This window comes from Phyllobates terribilis, unplaced genomic scaffold, assembly GCF_046119375.1.
Source record: "Phyllobates terribilis strain yellow unplaced genomic scaffold, ASM4611937v1 Scaffold_9__5_contigs__length_417890890, whole genome shotgun sequence".
Lineage (NCBI taxonomy): Eukaryota > Metazoa > Chordata > Amphibia > Anura > Dendrobatidae > Phyllobates > Phyllobates terribilis.
Window position 1 is genome coordinate 165,360,097 of NW_027362769.1, and position 18,880 is coordinate 165,378,976.

Consider the following 18,880-nt stretch of genomic DNA (forward strand, 5'->3'; position numbering starts at 1 on the left):
TCCCTCTCCTCGGTTGTTGCCCCCACTTCTCCTTGCATTGTTCCTTACTTGTCCTCCCTTTCTCTTATTGTTGTCTCTGCTCTCTTCCTTTTCCTCTGATCTCGTTGTCCCTCTCCTCGGTTGTTGCCCCCACTACTCCTTGCATTGTTCCTTACTTGTCCTCCCTTTCTCTTATTGCTGTCTCTGCTCTCTTCCTTTTCCTCTGATCTCGTTGTCCCCCTCCTCGGTTGCTGCCCCCACTACTCCTTGCATTGCTCCTTACTTGTCCTCCCTTTCTCTTATTGTTGTCTCTGCTCTCTTCCTTTTCCTCTGATCGTGTTGTCCCTCTCCTCGGTTGTTGCCCGCACTTCTCCTTGCATTGCTCCTTACTTGTCCTCCCTTTCTCTTATTGCTGTCTCTGCTCTCTTCCTTTTCCTCTGATCTCGTTGTCCCTCTCCTCTGTTGTTTCCCGCACTTCTCCTTGCATTGCTCCTTACTTGTCCTCCCTTTCTCTTATTGCTGTCTCTGCTCTCTTCCTTTTCCTCTGATCTCGTTGTCCCTCTCCGCAGTTGTTGCCCGCACTTCTCCTTGCATTGTTCCTTACTTGTCCTCACTTTCTCTTATTGCTGTCTGCTTTCTTCCTTTTCCTCTGATGGCGTTGTTGCCCGCACTTCTTGCATTGTTCCTTACTTGTCCTCCCTTTCTCTTATTGCTGTCTCTGCTCTCTTCCTTTTCCTCTGATCGCGTTGTCCCTCTTTCAGTTGTTGCCCGCACTTCTCCTTGCATTGTTCCTTACTTGTCCTCACTTTGTCTTATTGTTGTCTCTGCTCTCTTCCTTTTCCTCTGATCGCGTTTTTTCCTCTCCTCGGTTGTTGCCCGCACTTCTTCTTACATTGTTCCTTACTTGTCCTCCCTTTCTCTTATTGTTGTCTCTGCTCTCTTCCTTTTCCTCTGATCTCGTTGTCCCTCTCCTCGGTTGTTGCCCCCACTACTCCTTGCATTGCTCCTTACTTGTCCTCCCTTTCTCTTATTGCTGTCTCTGCTCTCTTCCTTTTCCTCTGATCGTGTTGTCCCTCTCCTCGGTTGTTGCCCCCACTTCTCCTTGCATTGTTCCTTACTTGTCCTCCCTTTCTCTTATTGTTGTCTCTGCTCTCTTCCTTTTCCTCTGATCTCGTTGTCCCTCTCCTCGGTTGTTGCCCCCACTTCTCCTTGCATTGCTCCTTACTTGTCCTCTCTTTCTCTTATTGCTGTCTCTGCTCTCTTCCTTTTCCTCTGATCTCGTTGTCCCTCTCCTCGGTTGTTGCCCCCACTTCTCCTTGCATTGTTCCTTACTTGTCCTCCCTTTCTCTTATTGTTGTCTCTGCTCTCTTCCTTTTCCTCTGATCTCGTTGTCCCTCTCCTCGGTTGTTGCCCCCACTTCTGCTTGCATTGCTCCTTACTTGTCCTCTCTTTCTCTTATTGCTGTCTCTGCTCTCTTCCTTTTCCTCTGATCTCGTTGTCCCTCTCCTCGGTTGTTGCCCCCACTACTCCTTGCATTGCTCCTTACTTGTCCTCCCTTTCTCTTATTGCTGTCTCTGCTCTCTTCCTTTTCCTCTGATCGTGTTGTCCCTCTCCTCGGTTGTTGCCCCCACTTCTCCTTGCATTGTTCCTTACTTGTCCTCCCTTTCTCTTATTGTTGTCTCTGCTCTCTTCCTTTTCCTCTGATCTCGTTGTCCCTCTCCTCGGTTGTTGCCCCCACTACTCCTTGCATTGTTCCTTACTTGTCCTCCCTTTCTCTTATTGCTGTCTCTGCTCTCTTCCTTTTCCTCTGATCTCGTTGTCCCTCTCCTCGGTTGTTGCCCCCACTACTCCTTGCATTGCTCCTTACTTGTCCTCCCTTTCTCTTATTGTTGTCTCTGCTCTCTTCCTTTTCCTCTGATCTCGTTGTCCCTCTCCTCGGTTGTTGCCCCCACTACTCCTTGCATTGTTCCTTACTTGTCCTCCCTTTCTCTTATTGTTGTCTCTGCTTTCTTCCTTTTCCTCTGATCGCGTTTTTTCCTTTCCTCGGTTGTTGCCCGCACTTTTCCTTGCATTGTTCCTTACTTGTCCTCACTTTCTCTTATTGCTGTCTGCTTTCTTCCTTTTCCTCTGATGGCGTTGTTGCCCGCACTTCTTGCATTGTTCCTTACTTGTCCTCCCTTTCTCTTATTGCTGTCTCTGCTCTCTTACTTTTGCTCTGATCTTGTTGTCCCTCTCCTCGGTTGTTGCCCGCACTTTTCCTTGCATTGTTCCTTACTTGTCCTCACTTTCTCTTATTGCTGTCTGCTTTCTTCCTTTTCCTCTGATGGCGTTGTTGCCCGCACTTCTTGCATTGTTCCTTACTTGTCCTCACTTTCTCTTATTGCTGTCTCTGCTCTCTTCCTTTTCCTCTGATCTCGTTGTCCCTCTTTCAGTTGTTGCCCGCACTTCTCCTTGCATTGCTCCTTACTTGTCCTCCCTTTCTCTTATTGCTGTCTCTGCTCTCTTACTTTTGCTCTGATCTTGTTGTCCCTCTCCTCGGTTGTTGCCTGCACTTCTGCTTGCATTGTTCCTTACTTGTGCTCCCTTTCTCTTATTGCTGTCTCTGCTCTCTTCCTTTTCCTCTGATCGCGTTGTCCCTCTTTCAGTTGTTGCCCGCACTTCTCCTTGCATTGCTCCTTACTTGTCCTCCCTTTCTCTTATTGCTGTCTCTGCTCTCTTACTTTTGCTCTGATCTTGTTGTCCCTCTCCTCGGTTGTTGCCTGCACTTCTGCTTGCATTGTTCCTTACTTTTCCTCCCTTTCTCTTATTGCTGTCTCTGCTCTCTTCCTTTTCCTCTGATCTCGTCCCTCTCCTCAGTTGTTGACTGCACTTCTCCTTGCATTGCTCCTTACTTGTCCTCCCTTTCTCTTATTGTTGTCTCTGCTCTCTTCCTTTTCCTCTGATCGTGCTGTCCCTCTCCTCGGTTGTTGCCCGCACTTCTTCTTACATTGTTCCTTACTTGTCCTCCCTTTCTCTTATTGCTGTCTCTGCTCTCTTCCTTTTCCTCTGATCTCGTCCCTCTCCTCAGTTGTTGCCCGCACTTCTCCTTGCATTGCTCCTTACTTGTCCTCCCTTTCTCTTATTGTTGTCTCTGCTCTCTTCCTTTTCCTCTGATCGTGCTGTCCCTCTCCTCGGTTGTTGCCCGCACTTCTTCTTACATTGTTCCTTACTTGTCCTCCCTTTCTCTTATTGCTGTCTCTGCTCTCTTCCTTTTCCTCTGATCTCGTCCCTCTCCTCAGTTGTTGCCCGCACTTCTCCTTGCATTGCTCCTTACTTGTCCTCCCTTTCTCTTATTGTTGTCTCTGCTCTCTTCCTTTTCCTCTGATCTTGTTGCCCGCACTTTTCCTTGCATTGTTCCTTACTTGTCCTCCCTTTCTCTTATTGTTGTCTCTGCTTTCTTCCTTTTCCTCTGATCGCGTTTTTTCCTTTCCTCGGTTGTTGCCCGCACTTTTCCTTGCATTGTTCCTTACTTGTCCTCACTTTCTCTTATTGCTGTCTGCTTTCTTCCTTTTCCTCTGATGGCGTTGTTGCCCGCACTTCTTGCATTGTTCCTTACTTGTCCTCCCTTTCTCTTATTGTTGTCTCTGCTCTCTTCCTTTTCCTCTGATCGCGTTGTCCCTCTTTCAGTTGTTGCCCGCACTTCTCCTTGCATTGTTCCTTACTTGTCCTCACTTTGTCTTATTGTTGTCTCTGCTCTCTTCCTTTTCCTCTGATCGCGTTTTTTCCTCTCCTCGGTTGTTGCCCGCACTTCTTCTTACATTGTTCCTTACTTGTCCTCCCTTTCTATTATTGTTGTCTCTGCTCTCTTTCTTTTCCTCTGATCTCGTTGTCCCTCTCCTCGGTTGTTGCCCCCACTACTCCTTGCATTGCTCCTTACTTGTCCTCCCTTTCTCTTATTGCTGTCTCTGCTCTCTTCCTTTTCCTCTGATCGTGTTGTCCCTCTCCTCGGTTGTTGCCCCCACTTCTCCTTGCATTGTTCCTTACTTGTCCTCCCTTTCTCTTATTGTTGTCTCTGCTCTCTTCCTTTTCCTCTGATCTCGTTGTCCCTCTCCTCGGTTGTTGCCCGCACTTCTTCTTACATTGCTCCTTACTTGTCCTCCCTTTCTCTTATTGTTGTCTCTGCTCTCTTCCTTTTCCTCTGATCTCGTTGTCCCTCTCCTCGGTTGTTGCCCCCACTACTCCTTGCATTGCTCCTTACTTGTCCTCCCTTTCTCTTATTGCTGTCTCTGCTCTCTTCCTTTTCCTCTGATCGTGTTGTCCCTCTCCTCGGTTGTTGCCCCCACTTCTCCTTGCATTGTTCCTTACTTGTCCTCCCTTTCTCTTATTGTTGTCTCTGCTCTCTTCCTTTTCCTCTGATCTCGTTGTCCCTCTCCTCAGTTGTTGCTCGCACTTCTTCTTACATTGCTCCTTACTTGTCCTCCCTTTATCTTATTGTTGTCTCTGCTCTCTTCCTTTTCCTCTGATCTCGTTGTCCCTCTCCTCGGTTGTTGCCCCCACTACTCCTTGCATTGCTCCTTACTTGTCCTCCCTTTCTCTTATTGCTGTCTCTGCTCTCTTCCTTTTCCTCTGATCGTGTTGTCCCTCTCCTCGGTTGTTGCCCCCACTTCTCCTTGCATTGTTCCATACTTGTCCTCCCTTTCTCTTATTGTTGTCTCTGCTCTCTTCCTTTTCCTCTGATCTCGTTGTCCCTCTCCTCGGTTGTTGCCCCCACTTCTCCTTGCATTGCTCCTTACTTGTCCTCTCTTTCTCTTATTGCTGTCTCTGCTCTCTTCCTTTTCCTCTGATCTCGTTGTCCCTCTCCTCGGTTGTTGCCCCCACTTCTCCTTGCATTGTTCCTTACTTGTCCTCCCTTTCTCTTATTGTTGTCTCTGCTCTCTTCCTTTTCCTCTGATCTCGTTGTCCCTCTCCTCGGTTGTTGCCCCCACTTCTCCTTGCATTGCTCCTTACTTGTCCTCTCTTTCTCTTATTGCTGTCTCTGCTCTCTTCCTTTTCCTCTGATCTCGTTGTCCCTCTCCTCGGTTGTTGCCCCCACTACTCCTTGCATTGCTCCTTACTTGTGCTCCCTTTCTCTTATTGTTGTCTCTGCTCTCTTCCTTTTCCTCTGATCTCGTTGTCCCTCTCCTCGGTTGTTGCCCCCACTACTCCTTGCATTGCTCCTTACTTGTCCTCCCTTTCTCTTATTGTTGTCTCTGCTCTCTTCCTTTTCCTCTGATCTCGTTGTCCATCTCCTCGGTTGTTGCCCCCACTACTCCTTGCATTGTTCCTTACTTGTCCTCCCTTTCTCTTATTGTTGTCTCTGCTTTCTTCCTTTTCCTCTGATCGCGTTTTTTCCTTTCCTCGGTTGTTGCCCGCACTTTTCCTTGCATTGTTCCTTACTTGTCCTCACTTTCTCTTATTGCTGTCTGCTTTCTTCCTTTTCCTCTGATGGCGTTGTTGCCCGCACTTCTTGCATTGTTCCTTACTTGTCCTCCCTTTCTCTTATTGCTGTCTCTGCTCTCTTACTTTTGCTCTGATCTTGTTGTCCCTCTCCTCGGTTGTTGCCTGCACTTCTGCTTGCATTGTTCCTTACTTTTCCTCCCTTTCTCTTATTGCTGTCTCTGCTCTCTTCCTTTTCCTCTGATCTCGTCCCTCTCCTCAGTTGTTGACTGCACTTCTCCTTGCATTGCTCCTTACTTGTCCTCCCTTTCTCTTATTGTTGTCTCTGCTCTCTTCCTTTTCCTCTGATCGTGCTGTCCCTCTCCTCGGTTGTTGCCCGCACTTCTTCTTACATTGTTCCTTACTTGTCCTCCCTTTCTCTTATTGCTGTCTCTGCTCTCTTCCTTTTCCTCTGATCTCGTCCCTCTCCTCAGTTGTTGCCCGCACTTCTCCTTGCATTGCTCCTTACTTGTCCTCCCTTTCTCTTATTGTTGTCTCTGCTCTCTTCCTTTTCCTCTGATCGTGCTGTCCCTCTCCTCGGTTGTTGCCCGCACTTCTTCTTACATTGTTCCTTACTTGTCCTCCCTTTCTCTTATTGCTGTCTCTGCTCTCTTCCTTTTCCTCTGATCTCGTCCCTCTCCTCAGTTGTTGCCCGCACTTCTCCTTGCATTGCTCCTTACTTGTCCTCCCTTTCTCTTATTGTTGTCTCTGCTCTCTTCCTTTTCCTCTGATCTTGTTGCCCGCACTTTTCCTTGCATTGTTCCTTACTTGTCCTCCCTTTCTCTTATTGTTGTCTCTGCTTTCTTCCTTTTCCTCTGATCGCGTTTTTTCCTTTCCTCGGTTGTTGCCCGCACTTTTCCTTGCATTGTTCCTTACTTGTCCTCACTTTCTCTTATTGCTGTCTGCTTTCTTCCTTTTCCTCTGATGGCGTTGTTGCCCGCACTTCTTGCATTGTTCCTTACTTGTCCTCCCTTTCTCTTATTGTTGTCTCTGCTCTCTTCCTTTTCCTCTGATCGCGTTGTCCCTCTTTCAGTTGTTGCCCGCACTTCTCCTTGCATTGTTCCTTACTTGTCCTCACTTTGTCTTATTGTTGTCTCTGCTCTCTTCCTTTTCCTCTGATCGCGTTTTTTCCTCTCCTCGGTTGTTGCCCGCACTTCTTCTTACATTGTTCCTTACTTGTCCTCCCTTTCTATTATTGTTGTCTCTGCTCTCTTTCTTTTCCTCTGATCTCGTTGTCCCTCTCCTCGGTTGTTGCCCCCACTACTCCTTGCATTGCTCCTTACTTGTCCTCCCTTTCTCTTATTGCTGTCTCTGCTCTCTTCCTTTTCCTCTGATCGTGTTGTCCCTCTCCTCGGTTGTTGCCCCCACTTCTCCTTGCATTGTTCCTTACTTGTCCTCCCTTTCTCTTATTGTTGTCTCTGCTCTCTTCCTTTTCCTCTGATCTCGTTGTCCCTCTCCTCGGTTGTTGCCCGCACTTCTTCTTACATTGCTCCTTACTTGTCCTCCCTTTCTCTTATTGTTGTCTCTGCTCTCTTCCTTTTCCTCTGATCTCGTTGTCCCTCTCCTCGGTTGTTGCCCCCACTACTCCTTGCATTGCTCCTTACTTGTCCTCCCTTTCTCTTATTGCTGTCTCTGCTCTCTTCCTTTTCCTCTGATCGTGTTGTCCCTCTCCTCGGTTGTTGCCCCCACTTCTCCTTGCATTGTTCCTTACTTGTCCTCCCTTTCTCTTATTGTTGTCTCTGCTCTCTTCCTTTTCCTCTGATCTCGTTGTCCCTCTCCTCAGTTGTTGCTCGCACTTCTTCTTACATTGCTCCTTACTTGTCCTCCCTTTATCTTATTGTTGTCTCTGCTCTCTTCCTTTTCCTCTGATCTCGTTGTCCCTCTCCTCGGTTGTTGCCCCCACTACTCCTTGCATTGCTCCTTACTTGTCCTCCCTTTCTCTTATTGCTGTCTCTGCTCTCTTCCTTTTCCTCTGATCGTGTTGTCCCTCTCCTCGGTTGTTGCCCCCACTTCTCCTTGCATTGTTCCATACTTGTCCTCCCTTTCTCTTATTGTTGTCTCTGCTCTCTTCCTTTTCCTCTGATCTCGTTGTCCCTCTCCTCGGTTGTTGCCCCCACTTCTCCTTGCATTGCTCCTTACTTGTCCTCTCTTTCTCTTATTGCTGTCTCTGCTCTCTTCCTTTTCCTCTGATCTCGTTGTCCCTCTCCTCGGTTGTTGCCCCCACTTCTCCTTGCATTGTTCCTTACTTGTCCTCCCTTTCTCTTATTGTTGTCTCTGCTCTCTTCCTTTTCCTCTGATCTCGTTGTCCCTCTCCTCGGTTGTTGCCCCCACTTCTGCTTGCATTGCTCCTTACTTGTCCTCTCTTTCTCTTATTGCTGTCTCTGCTCTCTTCCTTTTCCTCTGATCTCGTTGTCCCTCTCCTCGGTTGTTGCCCCCACTACTCCTTGCATTGCTCCTTACTTGTCCTCCCTTTCTCTTATTGCTGTCTCTGCTCTCTTCCTTTTCCTCTGATCGTGTTGTCCCTCTCCTCGGTTGTTGCCCCCACTTCTCCTTGCATTGTTCCTTACTTGTCCTCCCTTTCTCTTATTGTTGTCTCTGCTCTCTTCCTTTTCCTCTGATCTCGTTGTCCCTCTCCTCGGTTGTTGCCCCCACTACTCCTTGCATTGTTCCTTACTTGTCCTCGCTTTCTCTTATTGCTGTCTCTGCTCTCTTCCTTTTCCTCTGATCTCGTTGTCCCTCTCCTCGGTTGTTGCCCCCACTACTCCTTGCATTGCTCCTTACTTGTCCTCCCTTTCTCTTATTGTTGTCTCTGCTCTCTTCCTTTTCCTCTGATCTCGTTGTCCATCTCCTCGGTTGTTGCCCCCACTACTCCTTGCATTGTTCCTTACTTGTCCTCCCTTTCTCTTATTGTTGTCTCTGCTTTCTTCCTTTTCCTCTGATCGCGTTTTTTCCTTTCCTCGGTTGTTGCCCGCACTTTTCCTTGCATTGTTCCTTACTTGTCCTCACTTTCTCTTATTGCTGTCTCTGCTCTCTTCCTTTTCCTCTGATCTCGTTGTCCCTCTTTCAGTTGTTGCCCGCACTTCTCCTTGCATTGCTCCTTACTTGTCCTCCCTTTCTCTTATTGCTGTCTCTGCTCTCTTACTTTTGCTCTGATCTTGTTGTCCCTCTCCTTGGTTGTTGCCTGCACTTCTGCTTGCATTGTTCCTTACTTGTGCTCCCTTTCTCTTATTGCTGTCTCTGCTCTCTTCCTTTTCCTCTGATCGCGTTGTCCCTCTTTCAGTTGTTGCCCGCACTTCTCCTTGCATTGCTCCTTACTTGTCCTCCCTTTCTCTTATTGCTGTCTCTGCTCTCTTACTTTTGCTCTGATCTTGTTGTCCCTCTCCTCGGTTGTTGCCTGCACTTCTGCTTGCATTGTTCCTTACTTTTCCTCCCTTTCTCTTATTGCTGTCTCTGCTCTCTTCCTTTTCCTCTGATCTCGTCCCTCTCCTCAGTTGTTGACTGCACTTCTGCTTGCATTGCTCCTTACTTGTCCTCTCTTTCTCTTATTGCTGTCTCTGCTCTCTTCCTTTTCCTCTGATCTCGTCCCTCTCCTCAGTTGTTGACTGCACTTCTCCTTGCATTGCTCCTTACTTGTCCTCCCTTTCTCTTATTGTTGTCTCTGCTCTCTTCCTTTTCCTCTGATCGTGCTGTCCCTCTCCTCGGTTGTTGCCCGCACTTCTTCTTACATTGTTCCTTACTTGTCCTCCCTTTCTCTTATTGCTGTCTCTGCTCTCTTCCTTTTCCTCTGATCTCGTCCCTCTCCTCAGTTGTTGCCCGCACTTCTCCTTGCATTGCTCCTTACTTGTCCTCCCTTTCTCTTATTGTTGTCTCTGCTCTCTTCCTTTTCCTCTGATCGTGCTGTCCCTCTCCTCGGTTGTTGCCCGCACTTCTTCTTACATTGTTCCTTACTTGTCCTCCCTTTCTCTTATTGCTGTCTCTGCTCTCTTCCTTTTCCTCTGATCTCGTCCCTCTCCTCAGTGTAACATACCTGGCGGCGTCCTTGCATAGTGGTCCATATCCCACTGTGCAAGAGCGCGCACTTGATCTCCTGTCCAGAATGTCTCTCTGGCTTCCCTCCATGCTGTCTGTTTGTGTCTGTTTCTGCTGCTTAAGGGCGGCGCCCGATCACTTCCTGCTTTTTGTACCTGCTGTGGGTCACACCCCTTGTGCGTCCTCAGCCTATTGCTGTCTGTCACCTGGTATATAGCTCAGCTGCTCCCATCTATCCCTGCCTGAGCATAGTGTTTCATTCAGTGTGTGCTTGCACTCTGAAGGTGCCAGGTCCCGTTCTGTGTTCTCTTGTCTGCCTATCCTGGAGGCTGTATTTCCAGGCCTGTCTGAACACGCTCCTAGCCTGTTCCTCCTGCCTTCTAGGGGCCGATTACCTAGACCCGTTCCTGTATCTTGTCTGACCTGTCTGAACACGCTCCTAGCCTGTTCCTCCTGCCTTCTAGGGGCCGATTACCTAGACCTGCTCCTGTATCTTGTCTGTCCTGTCTGAACACGCACCTTGCCTGTTCGTCCTGCCTCTCTGGGGGCCGTATTCCCAGACCCGCTCCTGTATTCCGCTGCAGTGTCGGTCTCCTCCGTACACTCAGTTCCAGTCTGAACTCTCTCCTATCCTTTACCTGTTTTGCCTCTATGTCCGTTCCCTTCCTTTTTCTGCAGAGTCTGTACTCGTACCTAACTCCTGCTTGTTGTCTCTGTACTCCCGTTTGTGAGTTTGTGGTCCACTCGCTACTTCTCTGCTAGTACCCTGTGGGTGTCTGGCTCTGCCTTTCCCTTCCTGTCTGTTCCGTGTGAACAGAGCCCTGTCCCCCCTACTCAGCCTAGCCTGCTCTGACTCCTTTGCTCACCGCTCCGGTGGTTCTAGCCTGCTCTGACTCCTTTGCTCACCGCTCCGGCGGTTCTAGTCTGCTCTGACTCCTTTGCTTACCGCTCCGGCGGTTCTAGCCTGCTCTGACTCCTTGCTCACTGCTCCGCAGCCTTGCTCCGCTCTGTCCCTTTTGCTCACTGCTCCGGCAGTCCTGTCCTGCCCTGCTTCTGCCCACTGCTCCGGCAGTCCTGTCCTGCCCTGCTTCTGCCCGCTGCTCCGGCAGTCCTGTCCTGCCCTGCTTCTGCCCGCTGCTCCGGCAGTCCTGTCCTGCCCTGCTTCTGCCCGCTGCTCCGGCAGTCCTGTCCTGTCCTGCCCTGCTTCTGCCCGCTGCTCCGGCAGTCCTGTCCTGCCCTGCTTCTGCCCGCTGCTCCGGCAGTCCTGTCCTGCCCTGCTTCTGCCCGCTGCTCCGGCAGTCCTGTCCTGCCCTGCTTCTGCCCGCTGCTCCGGCAGTCCTGTCCTGCCCTGCTTGTGCTCGCTGCTCCTGCAGCCCCGTCCTGCTCTGTTCTTGCCCACCGCTTCGGGCGTTCCCTCTCTGCTGTGGTTGTCTACCGCATCTGCGGTTCTGTGACCCAGTCTGTACTGGGTCTTAACCTTTCTGTGCTCCAGCCCGTCCTTTCGGCCAGTACCTCCCTGCCTGCATACTCGCCTGTATCCACCCATCTGCATACCTGCCGTGTTTGCTTATATCCACCAGTCTGTGCCAGCCTAACCTGCCTGTTCCTGAGTCCCAGTGTGTACTGGGTCCTATCCCGCCTGTGTTCCTACCTGCTAGTGCCTCCCTGTCTGCACTCTAGCTGTGCTTGCCTGTACCCCTCTACCTGTATTGTTCCTGAGTCCCAGTGTGTACTGGGTCCTATCCCGCCTGTGTTCCTACCTGCTTGTGCCTCCCTGTCTGCACTCTAGCTGCGCTTGCCTTTACCCGCCTGCCTGCATACCAGTCGTGCCTGCCTATACCCTCCAGTCTGTGCGCCAGCCTAACCAGCCTGATCCAGTAATCCCTGTGTGGGTCAACCCCCGTGTCCGGAGTTTGACCTGGAGTAGCACCTGGTCCCTCTGCCCGGTTTCTCCCTGGTGCACTGGCGTCGTATGCCGTCGTGCCATCTTGGTCGGATCGGCCAGATACTTAGTCACGCCCCTCCAGGCACTCTCCGGTTCATGGTCCAGTGGAATCACTACAATCACACGCACACGCCGCTCAGCCCGGACGTGTGCATAACACTCAGTTGTTGCCCGCACTTCTCCTTGCATTGCTCCTTACTTGTCCTCCCTTTCTCTTATTGTTGTCTCTGCTCTCTTCCTTTTCCTCTGATCGTGTTGTCCCTCTCCTCGGTTGTTGCCCGCACTTCTTCTTACATTGTTCCTTACTTGTCCTCCCTTTCTCTTATTGCTGTCTCTGCTCTCTTCCTTTTCCTCTGATCTCGTCCCTCTCCTCAGTTGTTGCCCGCACTTCTCCTTGCATTGCTCCTTACTTGTCCTCCCTTTCTCTTATTGTTGTCTCTGCTCTCTTCCTTTTCCTCTGATCTTGTTGCCCGCACTTTTCCTTGCATTGTTCCTTACTTGTCCTCCCTTTCTCTTATTGTTGTCTCTGTTTTCTTCCTTTTCCTCTGATCGCGTTTTTTCCTTTCCTCGGTTGTTGCCCGCACTTTTCCTTGCATTGTTCCTTACTTGTCCTCACTTTCTCTTATTGCTGTCTGCTTTCTTCCTTTTCCTCTGATGGCGTTGTTGCCCGCACTTCTTGCATTGTTCCTTACTTGTCCTCCCTTTCTCTTATTGTTGTCTCTGCTCTCTTCCTTTTCCTCTGATCGCGTTGTCCCTCTTTCAGTTGTTGCCCGCACTTCTCCTTGCATTGTTCCTTACTTGTCCTCACTTTGTCTTATTGTTGTCTCTGCTCTCTTCCTTTTCCTCTGATCGCGTTTTTTCCTCTCCTCGGTTGTTGCCCGCACTTCTTCTTACATTGTTCCTTACTTGTCCTCCCTTTCTCTTATTGTTATCTCTGCTCTCTTCCTTTTCCTCTGATCGCGTTTTTTCCTCTCCTCGGTTGTTTCCTGCACTTCTCCTTGCATTGCTCCTTACTTGTCCTCCCTTTCTCTTATTGTTATCTCTGCTCTCTTCCTTTTCCTCTGATCGCGTTTTTTCCTCTCCTCGGTTGTTTCCCGCACTTCTCCTTGCATTGCTCCTTACTTGTCCTCCCTTTCTCTTATTGTTATCTCTGCTCTCTTCCTTTTCCTCTAATCGCGTTTTTTCCTCTCCTCGGTTGTTTCCCGCACTTCTCCTTGCATTGCTCCTTACTTGTCCTCCCTTTCTCTTATTGTTATCTCTGCTCTCTTCCTTTTCCTCTGATCGCGTTTTTTCCTCTCCTCGGTTGTTTCCCGCACTTCTCCTTGCATTGCTCCTTACTTGTCCTCCCTTTCTCTTATTGTTATCTCTGCTCTCTTCCTTTTCCTCTGATCGCGTTTTTTCCTCTCCTCGGTTGTTTCCCGCACTTCTCCTTGCATTGCTCCTTACTTGTCCTCCCTTTCTCTTATTGTTATCTCTGCTCTCTTCCTTTTCCTCTGATCTCGTTGTCCCTCTCCTCGGTTGTTTCCTGCACTTCTCCTTGCATTGCTCCTTACTTGTGCTCCCTTTCTCTTATTGTTGTCTCTGCTCTCTTCCTTTTCCTCTGATCTCGTTGTCCCTCTCCTCGGTTGTTGCCCCCACTTCTCCTTGCATTGCTCCTTACTTGTCCTCACTTTCTCTTATTGCGGTCTGCTTTCTTCCTTTTCCTCTGATGGCGTCGTTGCCCGCACTTCTCCTTGCATTGCTCCTTACTTGTCCTCCCTTTCTCTTATTGTTGTCTCTGCTCTCTTCCTTTTCCTCTGATCTTGTTGCCCGCACTTTTCCTTGCATTGTTCCTTACTTGTCCTCCCTTTCTCTTATTGTTGTCTCTGCTTTCTTCCTTTTCCTCTGATCGCGTTTTTTCCTTTCCTCGGTTGTTGCCCGCACTTTTCCTTGCATTGTTCCTTACTTGTCCTCACTTTCTCTTATTGCTGTCTGCTTTCTTCCTTTTCCTCTGATGGCGTTGTTGCCCGCACTTCTTGCATTGTTCCTTACTTGTCCTCCCTTTCTCTTATTGTTGTCTCTGCTCTCTTCCTTTTCCTCTGATCGCGTTGTCCCTCTTTCAGTTGTTGCCCGCACTTCTCCTTGCATTGCTCCTTACTTGTCCTCCCTTTCTCTTATTGTTATCTCTGCTCTCTTCCTTTTCCTCTGATCGCGTTTTTTCCTCTCCTCGGTTGTTTCCCGCACTTCTCCTTGCATTGCTCCTTACTTGTCCTCCCTTTCTCTTATTGTTGTCTCTGCTCTCTTCCTTTTCCTCTGATCTCGTTGTCCCTCTCCTCGGTTGTTGCCCCCACTTCTCCTTGCATTGCTCCTTACTTGTCCTCACTTTCTCTTATTGCGGTCTGCTTTCTTCCTTTTCCTCTGATGGCGTCGTTGCCCGCACTTCTCCTTGCATTGCTCCTTACTTGTCCTCCCTTTCTCTTATTGTGGTCTCTGCTCTCTTACTCTGCTCCCCCCATTTGTGCTCACACTTTAATTTTGTCTCCTTTTCTCCCTGCTCTTACATCTTCATGAGCTCCTTCACCTCCCCCGCTTGCCACTCTGGCCTCTCCCAGTAAAGTGTTTTCCCTGGTGACATCGGGCTCTGTATACGGCTCCTGCATCTCCTCACTGCCCTACATATTGTGCTTCATTGCAGATCATTGTCACAGCTCCACTTGTTTCCCGGTGTATGATGGATTAATGTTCTGTGCCAGCAGGCACACGGACCGCATCTATTTATATAGTAAGGTATGTACTCGGCCCGGGTGCACGAGGCCGTCAGATTGCAAGGAAATAAAATAAGACGTGCAGCGGAGAGCTGCTTATTGTCTGCCTGATATTTCCCCTCCTCCGGTGCCAGCTGGGATTGCGCTTTATTGAATTAAAAAGCCGTATTGTCTCCTCCGCCAGAGAAGAGATTAATGGTGATCTGCGGGAATCTATCCGCCATCTCTTCACAACACCGAGTAAACGATTCTGCCCAAAAACTGCAAGGCCGTCCGAAGGAATCCCTGCACCGTGCGAGCGAGGGGCTGAAGTGCGAGGATCACAAAATGGGCGGCCAGAATCCTGTGCATTGAGGTCGATCTCCGGTGCTGCAGCTCAGACACTATTCACTTCACTAGGAGCTGCCGAACCAGAAAACTGCCTCGATACTGTACATTCGGCTGATTGTGGGACCGCACCGATCAGCCGAACCTCAGACATTGTGGCCGGATGTTCAAATCTGGCTCCGTACTCTGCCTAGTGGCTGTTATCAGGTACTGCAGCTCCTATTGAACTGAGTAGCAGCGGAGCTGAATTACCCAAAAGCGGCAATTACGCACTGTACATAGCCTATTGGTGAGGAACCCCAAGATATTGATGACCTAAGAAGTAGACAACCCCTTTAATAACACACTGGCTCGTCTTACTTTGGGGCTTTGGAAATATTTCTAGCTTCTTCTTGGTCGGCCTTTTGCCAGAAATTGTTTTACCAAGAGGCGCAGCTATTGGGGATTCACAAATGGCATCCACGCCTCATGTCTAAGGGGCCCAAAGGTCCATCTGCCACATATAAAGTTATGTGGCTCAGGGTAGGTGGGGGGTCCTATTACAGATTTTGCATTGGGACGCAGTGATTGTACCTCGTGTCCTATCATTTCATTAGACTCTTTATCAAACCCAAGGGCATTAAAATGGTTGTCGGAGCAGTTGTCACCTTCCCTCCCCCATTCATGTTACACAACTCTGCAGGGGGCGATAAAGAGCACAAGAGAAAGCTCGGCTTAGAGCAGGAGTCAGCACCCTCCAGCACACTAGGTACTGTGAAGGTACAGCTCCCTGCATTCGCCCTGAAGTCGGCAACTGTCAGAGCATGCTGGGATTTGTAGTTTCAGGACAGCTTGTGTGCCGCACAGGGGTGACCCCCTGGTCTAGAGTAACGCAATGTATAAACTGTATATTCCACATGGTTTACTCTGACGAGAGATATAGATTAATCATCCAGCGAACCAACAAGTAAAAGGAATATCAGAAATGTAGAACTCCGCCCTAATGGCTCTCGTCAGGTAGGACATTCCCAGATCATAAAGCCTCCATGTACCTTAGTTAAAAGTCGGCTGAACCCCCACACAGATGTGTATGGGAGTCTCCAGATTCTCCCCTGACACATGATGTCCATGAAGAAAAGGATCGGCTCTTTGGAATTTGAACAACCGACCTTTTATTTGGCCGAGGAGATAAGCCGATGCCGGAGGAGATTTTTCAGTCTGATATTGGTGGGTTCAGCCGACTTTAATCCAATATGGTGTATGTGGCCTTAATATGATTCTCTGGAGCTGCTTAGTATCACATCCGGAGCATCGCTCATGACGTTGCTTCTGCTCCCTCCTGCACAATCAGCGGTAATTGCTGGAGGAAAAGACCTTGACATCTATGTGGTGACTTGGAACAGTCTGTAATACTCTCTAAAGCCTCATTCAGATGTCCATTATACGCGGCGCAGATATGGGGCGATGCACGGACGGGCCGCCGCTCTCCTAACCTGAACGTGACCGCTTCATAGGCGGAGTCTGTGATTTTCCTGCGGCCGGTCCGTGCATCGCGCCGTGTATGACGGATTCATAGGCGGAGTCTGTGACGTTCCCGCGGCCGGTCCGTGCATCGCACCGTGAATGACGGATTCATAGGCGGAGTCTGTGACGTTCCCGCGGCCGGTCCGTGCATCGCGCCGTGTATGATGGATTCATAGGCGGAGTCTGTGACGTTCCCGCGGCCGGTCCATGCATCGCGCCGTGTATGATGGATTCATAGGCGGAGTCTGTGACGTTCCCGCGGCCGGTCCATGCATCGCGCCGTGTATGACGGATTCATAGGCGGAGTCTGTGACGTTCCCGCGGCCGGTCCGTGCATCGCACCGTGAATGACGGATTCATAGGCGGAGTCTGTGACGTTCCCGCGGCCGGTCCGTGCATCGCGCCATGTATGACGGATTCATAGGCCGAGTCTGTGACGTTCCCGCGGCCGGTCCGTGCATCGCGCCGTGTATGATGGATTCATAGGCGGAGTCTGTGACGTTCCCGCGGCCGGTCCGTGCATCGCGCCGTGTATGACGGATTCATAGGCGGAGTCTGTGACGTTCCCGCGGCCGGTCCGTGCATCGCGCCGTGTATGATGGATTCATAGGCGGAGTCTGTGACGTTCCCGCGGCCGGTCCGTGCATCGCGCCGTGTATGATGGATTCATAGGCGGAGTCTGTGACGTTCCCGCGGCCGGTCCGTGCATCGCGCCGTCTATGACTTATTCATAGGCGGAGTCTGTGACGTTCCCGCGGCCGGTCCGTGCATCGCGCCATGTATGACGGATTCATAGGTGGAGTCTGTGACGTTCCCGCGGCCGGTCCGTGCATCGCGCCGTGTATGATGGATTCATAGGCGGAGTCTGTGACGTTCCCGCGGCCGGTCCGTGCATCGCGCCGTGTATGATGGATTCATAGGCGGAGTCTGTGACGTTCCCGCGGCCGGTCCGTGCATCGCACCGTGAATGACGGATTCATAGGCGGAGTCTGTGACGTTCCCGCGGCCGGTCCGTGCATCGCGCCGTGTATGATGGATTCATAGGCGGAGTCTGTGACGTTCCCGCGGCCGGTCCGTGCATCGCGCCATGTATGACGGATTCATAGGCGGAGTCTGTGACGTTCCCGCGGCCGGTCCGTGCATCGCGCCGTGTATGATGGATTCATAGGCGGAGTCTGTGACGTTCCCGCGGCCGGTCCGTGCATCGCGCCGTGTATGATGGATTCATAGGCGGAGTCTGTGACGTTCCCGCGGTCGGTCCGTGCATCGCGCCGTCTATGACTTATTCATAGGCGGAGTCTGTGACGTTCCCGCGGCCGGTCCGTGCATCGCGCCATGTATGATGGATTCATAGGTGGAGTCTGTGACGTTCCCGCGGCCGGTCCGTGCATCGCGCCGTGTATGATGGATTCATAGGCGGAGTCTGTGACGTTCCCGCGGCCGGTCCGTGCATCGCGCCGTGTATGATGGATTCATAGGCGGAGTCTGTGACGTTCCCGCGGCCGGTCCGTGCATCGCGCCGTGTATGACGGATTCATAGGCGGAGTCTGTGACGTTCCCGCGGCCGGTCCGTACATCGCGCCGTGTATGACGGATTCATAGGCGGAGTCTGTGACGTTCCCGCGGCCGGTCCGTGCATCGCACCGTGAATGACGGATTCATAGGCGGAGTCTGTGACGTTCCCGCGGCCGGTCCGTGCATCGCGCCATGTATGACGGATTCATAGGCGGAGTCTGTGACGTTCCCGCGGCCGGTCCGTGCATCGCGCCGTGAATGACGGATTCATAGGCGGAGTCTGTGACGTTCCCGCGGCCGGTCCGTGCATCGCACCTTGAATGACGGATTCATAGGCGGAGTCTGTGACGTTCCCGCGGCCGGTCCGTGCATCGCGCCGTGTATGACGGATTCATAGGCGGAGTCTGTGACGTTCCCGCGGCCGGTCAGTGCATCGCGCCGTGTATGACGGATTCATAGGCGGAGTCTGTGACGTTCCCGCGGCCGGTCCGTGCATCGCGCCGTGTATGATGGATTCATAGGCGGAGTCTGTGACGTTCCTGCGGCCGGTCCGTGCATCGCACCGTGAATGACGGATTCATAGGCGGAGTCTGTGACGTTCCCGCGGCCGGTCCGTGCATCGCGCCATGTATGACGGATTCATAGGCGGAGTCTGTGACGTTCCCGCGGCCGGTCCGTGCATCGCGCCGTGTATGATGGATTCATAGGCGGAGTCTCTGACGTTCCCGCGGCCGGTCCGTGCATCGCGCCGTGTATGATGGATTCATAGGCGGAGTCTGTGACGTTCCCGCGGCCGGTCCGTGCATCGCGCCATGTATGACGGATTCATAGGCGGAGTCTGTGACGTTCCCGCGGCCGGTCCGTGCATCGCGCCATGTATGATGGATTCATAGGCGGAGTCTGTGACGTTCCCGCGGCCGGTCCGTGCATCGCACCGTGTATGACTTATTCATAGGCAGAGTCTGTGACGTTCCCGCGGCCGGTCCGTGCATCGCGCCATGTATGACGGATTCATAGGCGGAGTCTGTGACGTTCCCGCGGCCGGTCCGTGCATCGCGCCGTGTATGATGGATTCATAGGCGGAGTCTGTGACGTTCCCGCGGCCGGTCCGTGCATCGCGCCGTGTATGATGGATTCATAGGCGGAGTCTGTGACGTTCCCGCGGCCGGTCCGTGCATCGCGCCGTGTATGACGGACGTATGAATGAGGCTTCACTCCGTGTTCTGGATGTTTTTTTCCCGTTATTTCCTTGTTCTGATACCACAAATGTCATGTCTGCCGGCCGGCGTTCTGGTTATTAGCATTAGACACCGTGCAGAAGGGACTGCGCTCTGGAGAAGTGGCGGCAAATCTGAGAACGGCCTCATTACAGCCCTGAACCCGT

At 51.3% G+C, this 18,880-nt stretch overlaps 1 protein-coding gene across 1 annotated transcript in view; it reads left to right on the plus strand.

Annotated features, from left to right (window-relative positions):
* Positions 1 to 18,880, plus strand: part of ZRANB3 (zinc finger RANBP2-type containing 3) — a 254,297-nt gene that overhangs the window by 217,744 nt on the left and 17,673 nt on the right. Inside the window, exon 15 of the mRNA XM_073647276.1 lies at positions 14,082 to 14,173. Coding sequence (XP_073503377.1) covers positions 14,082 to 14,173 — 92 coding nt within the window. The remainder of the gene's footprint in view (positions 1 to 14,081; positions 14,174 to 18,880) is intronic.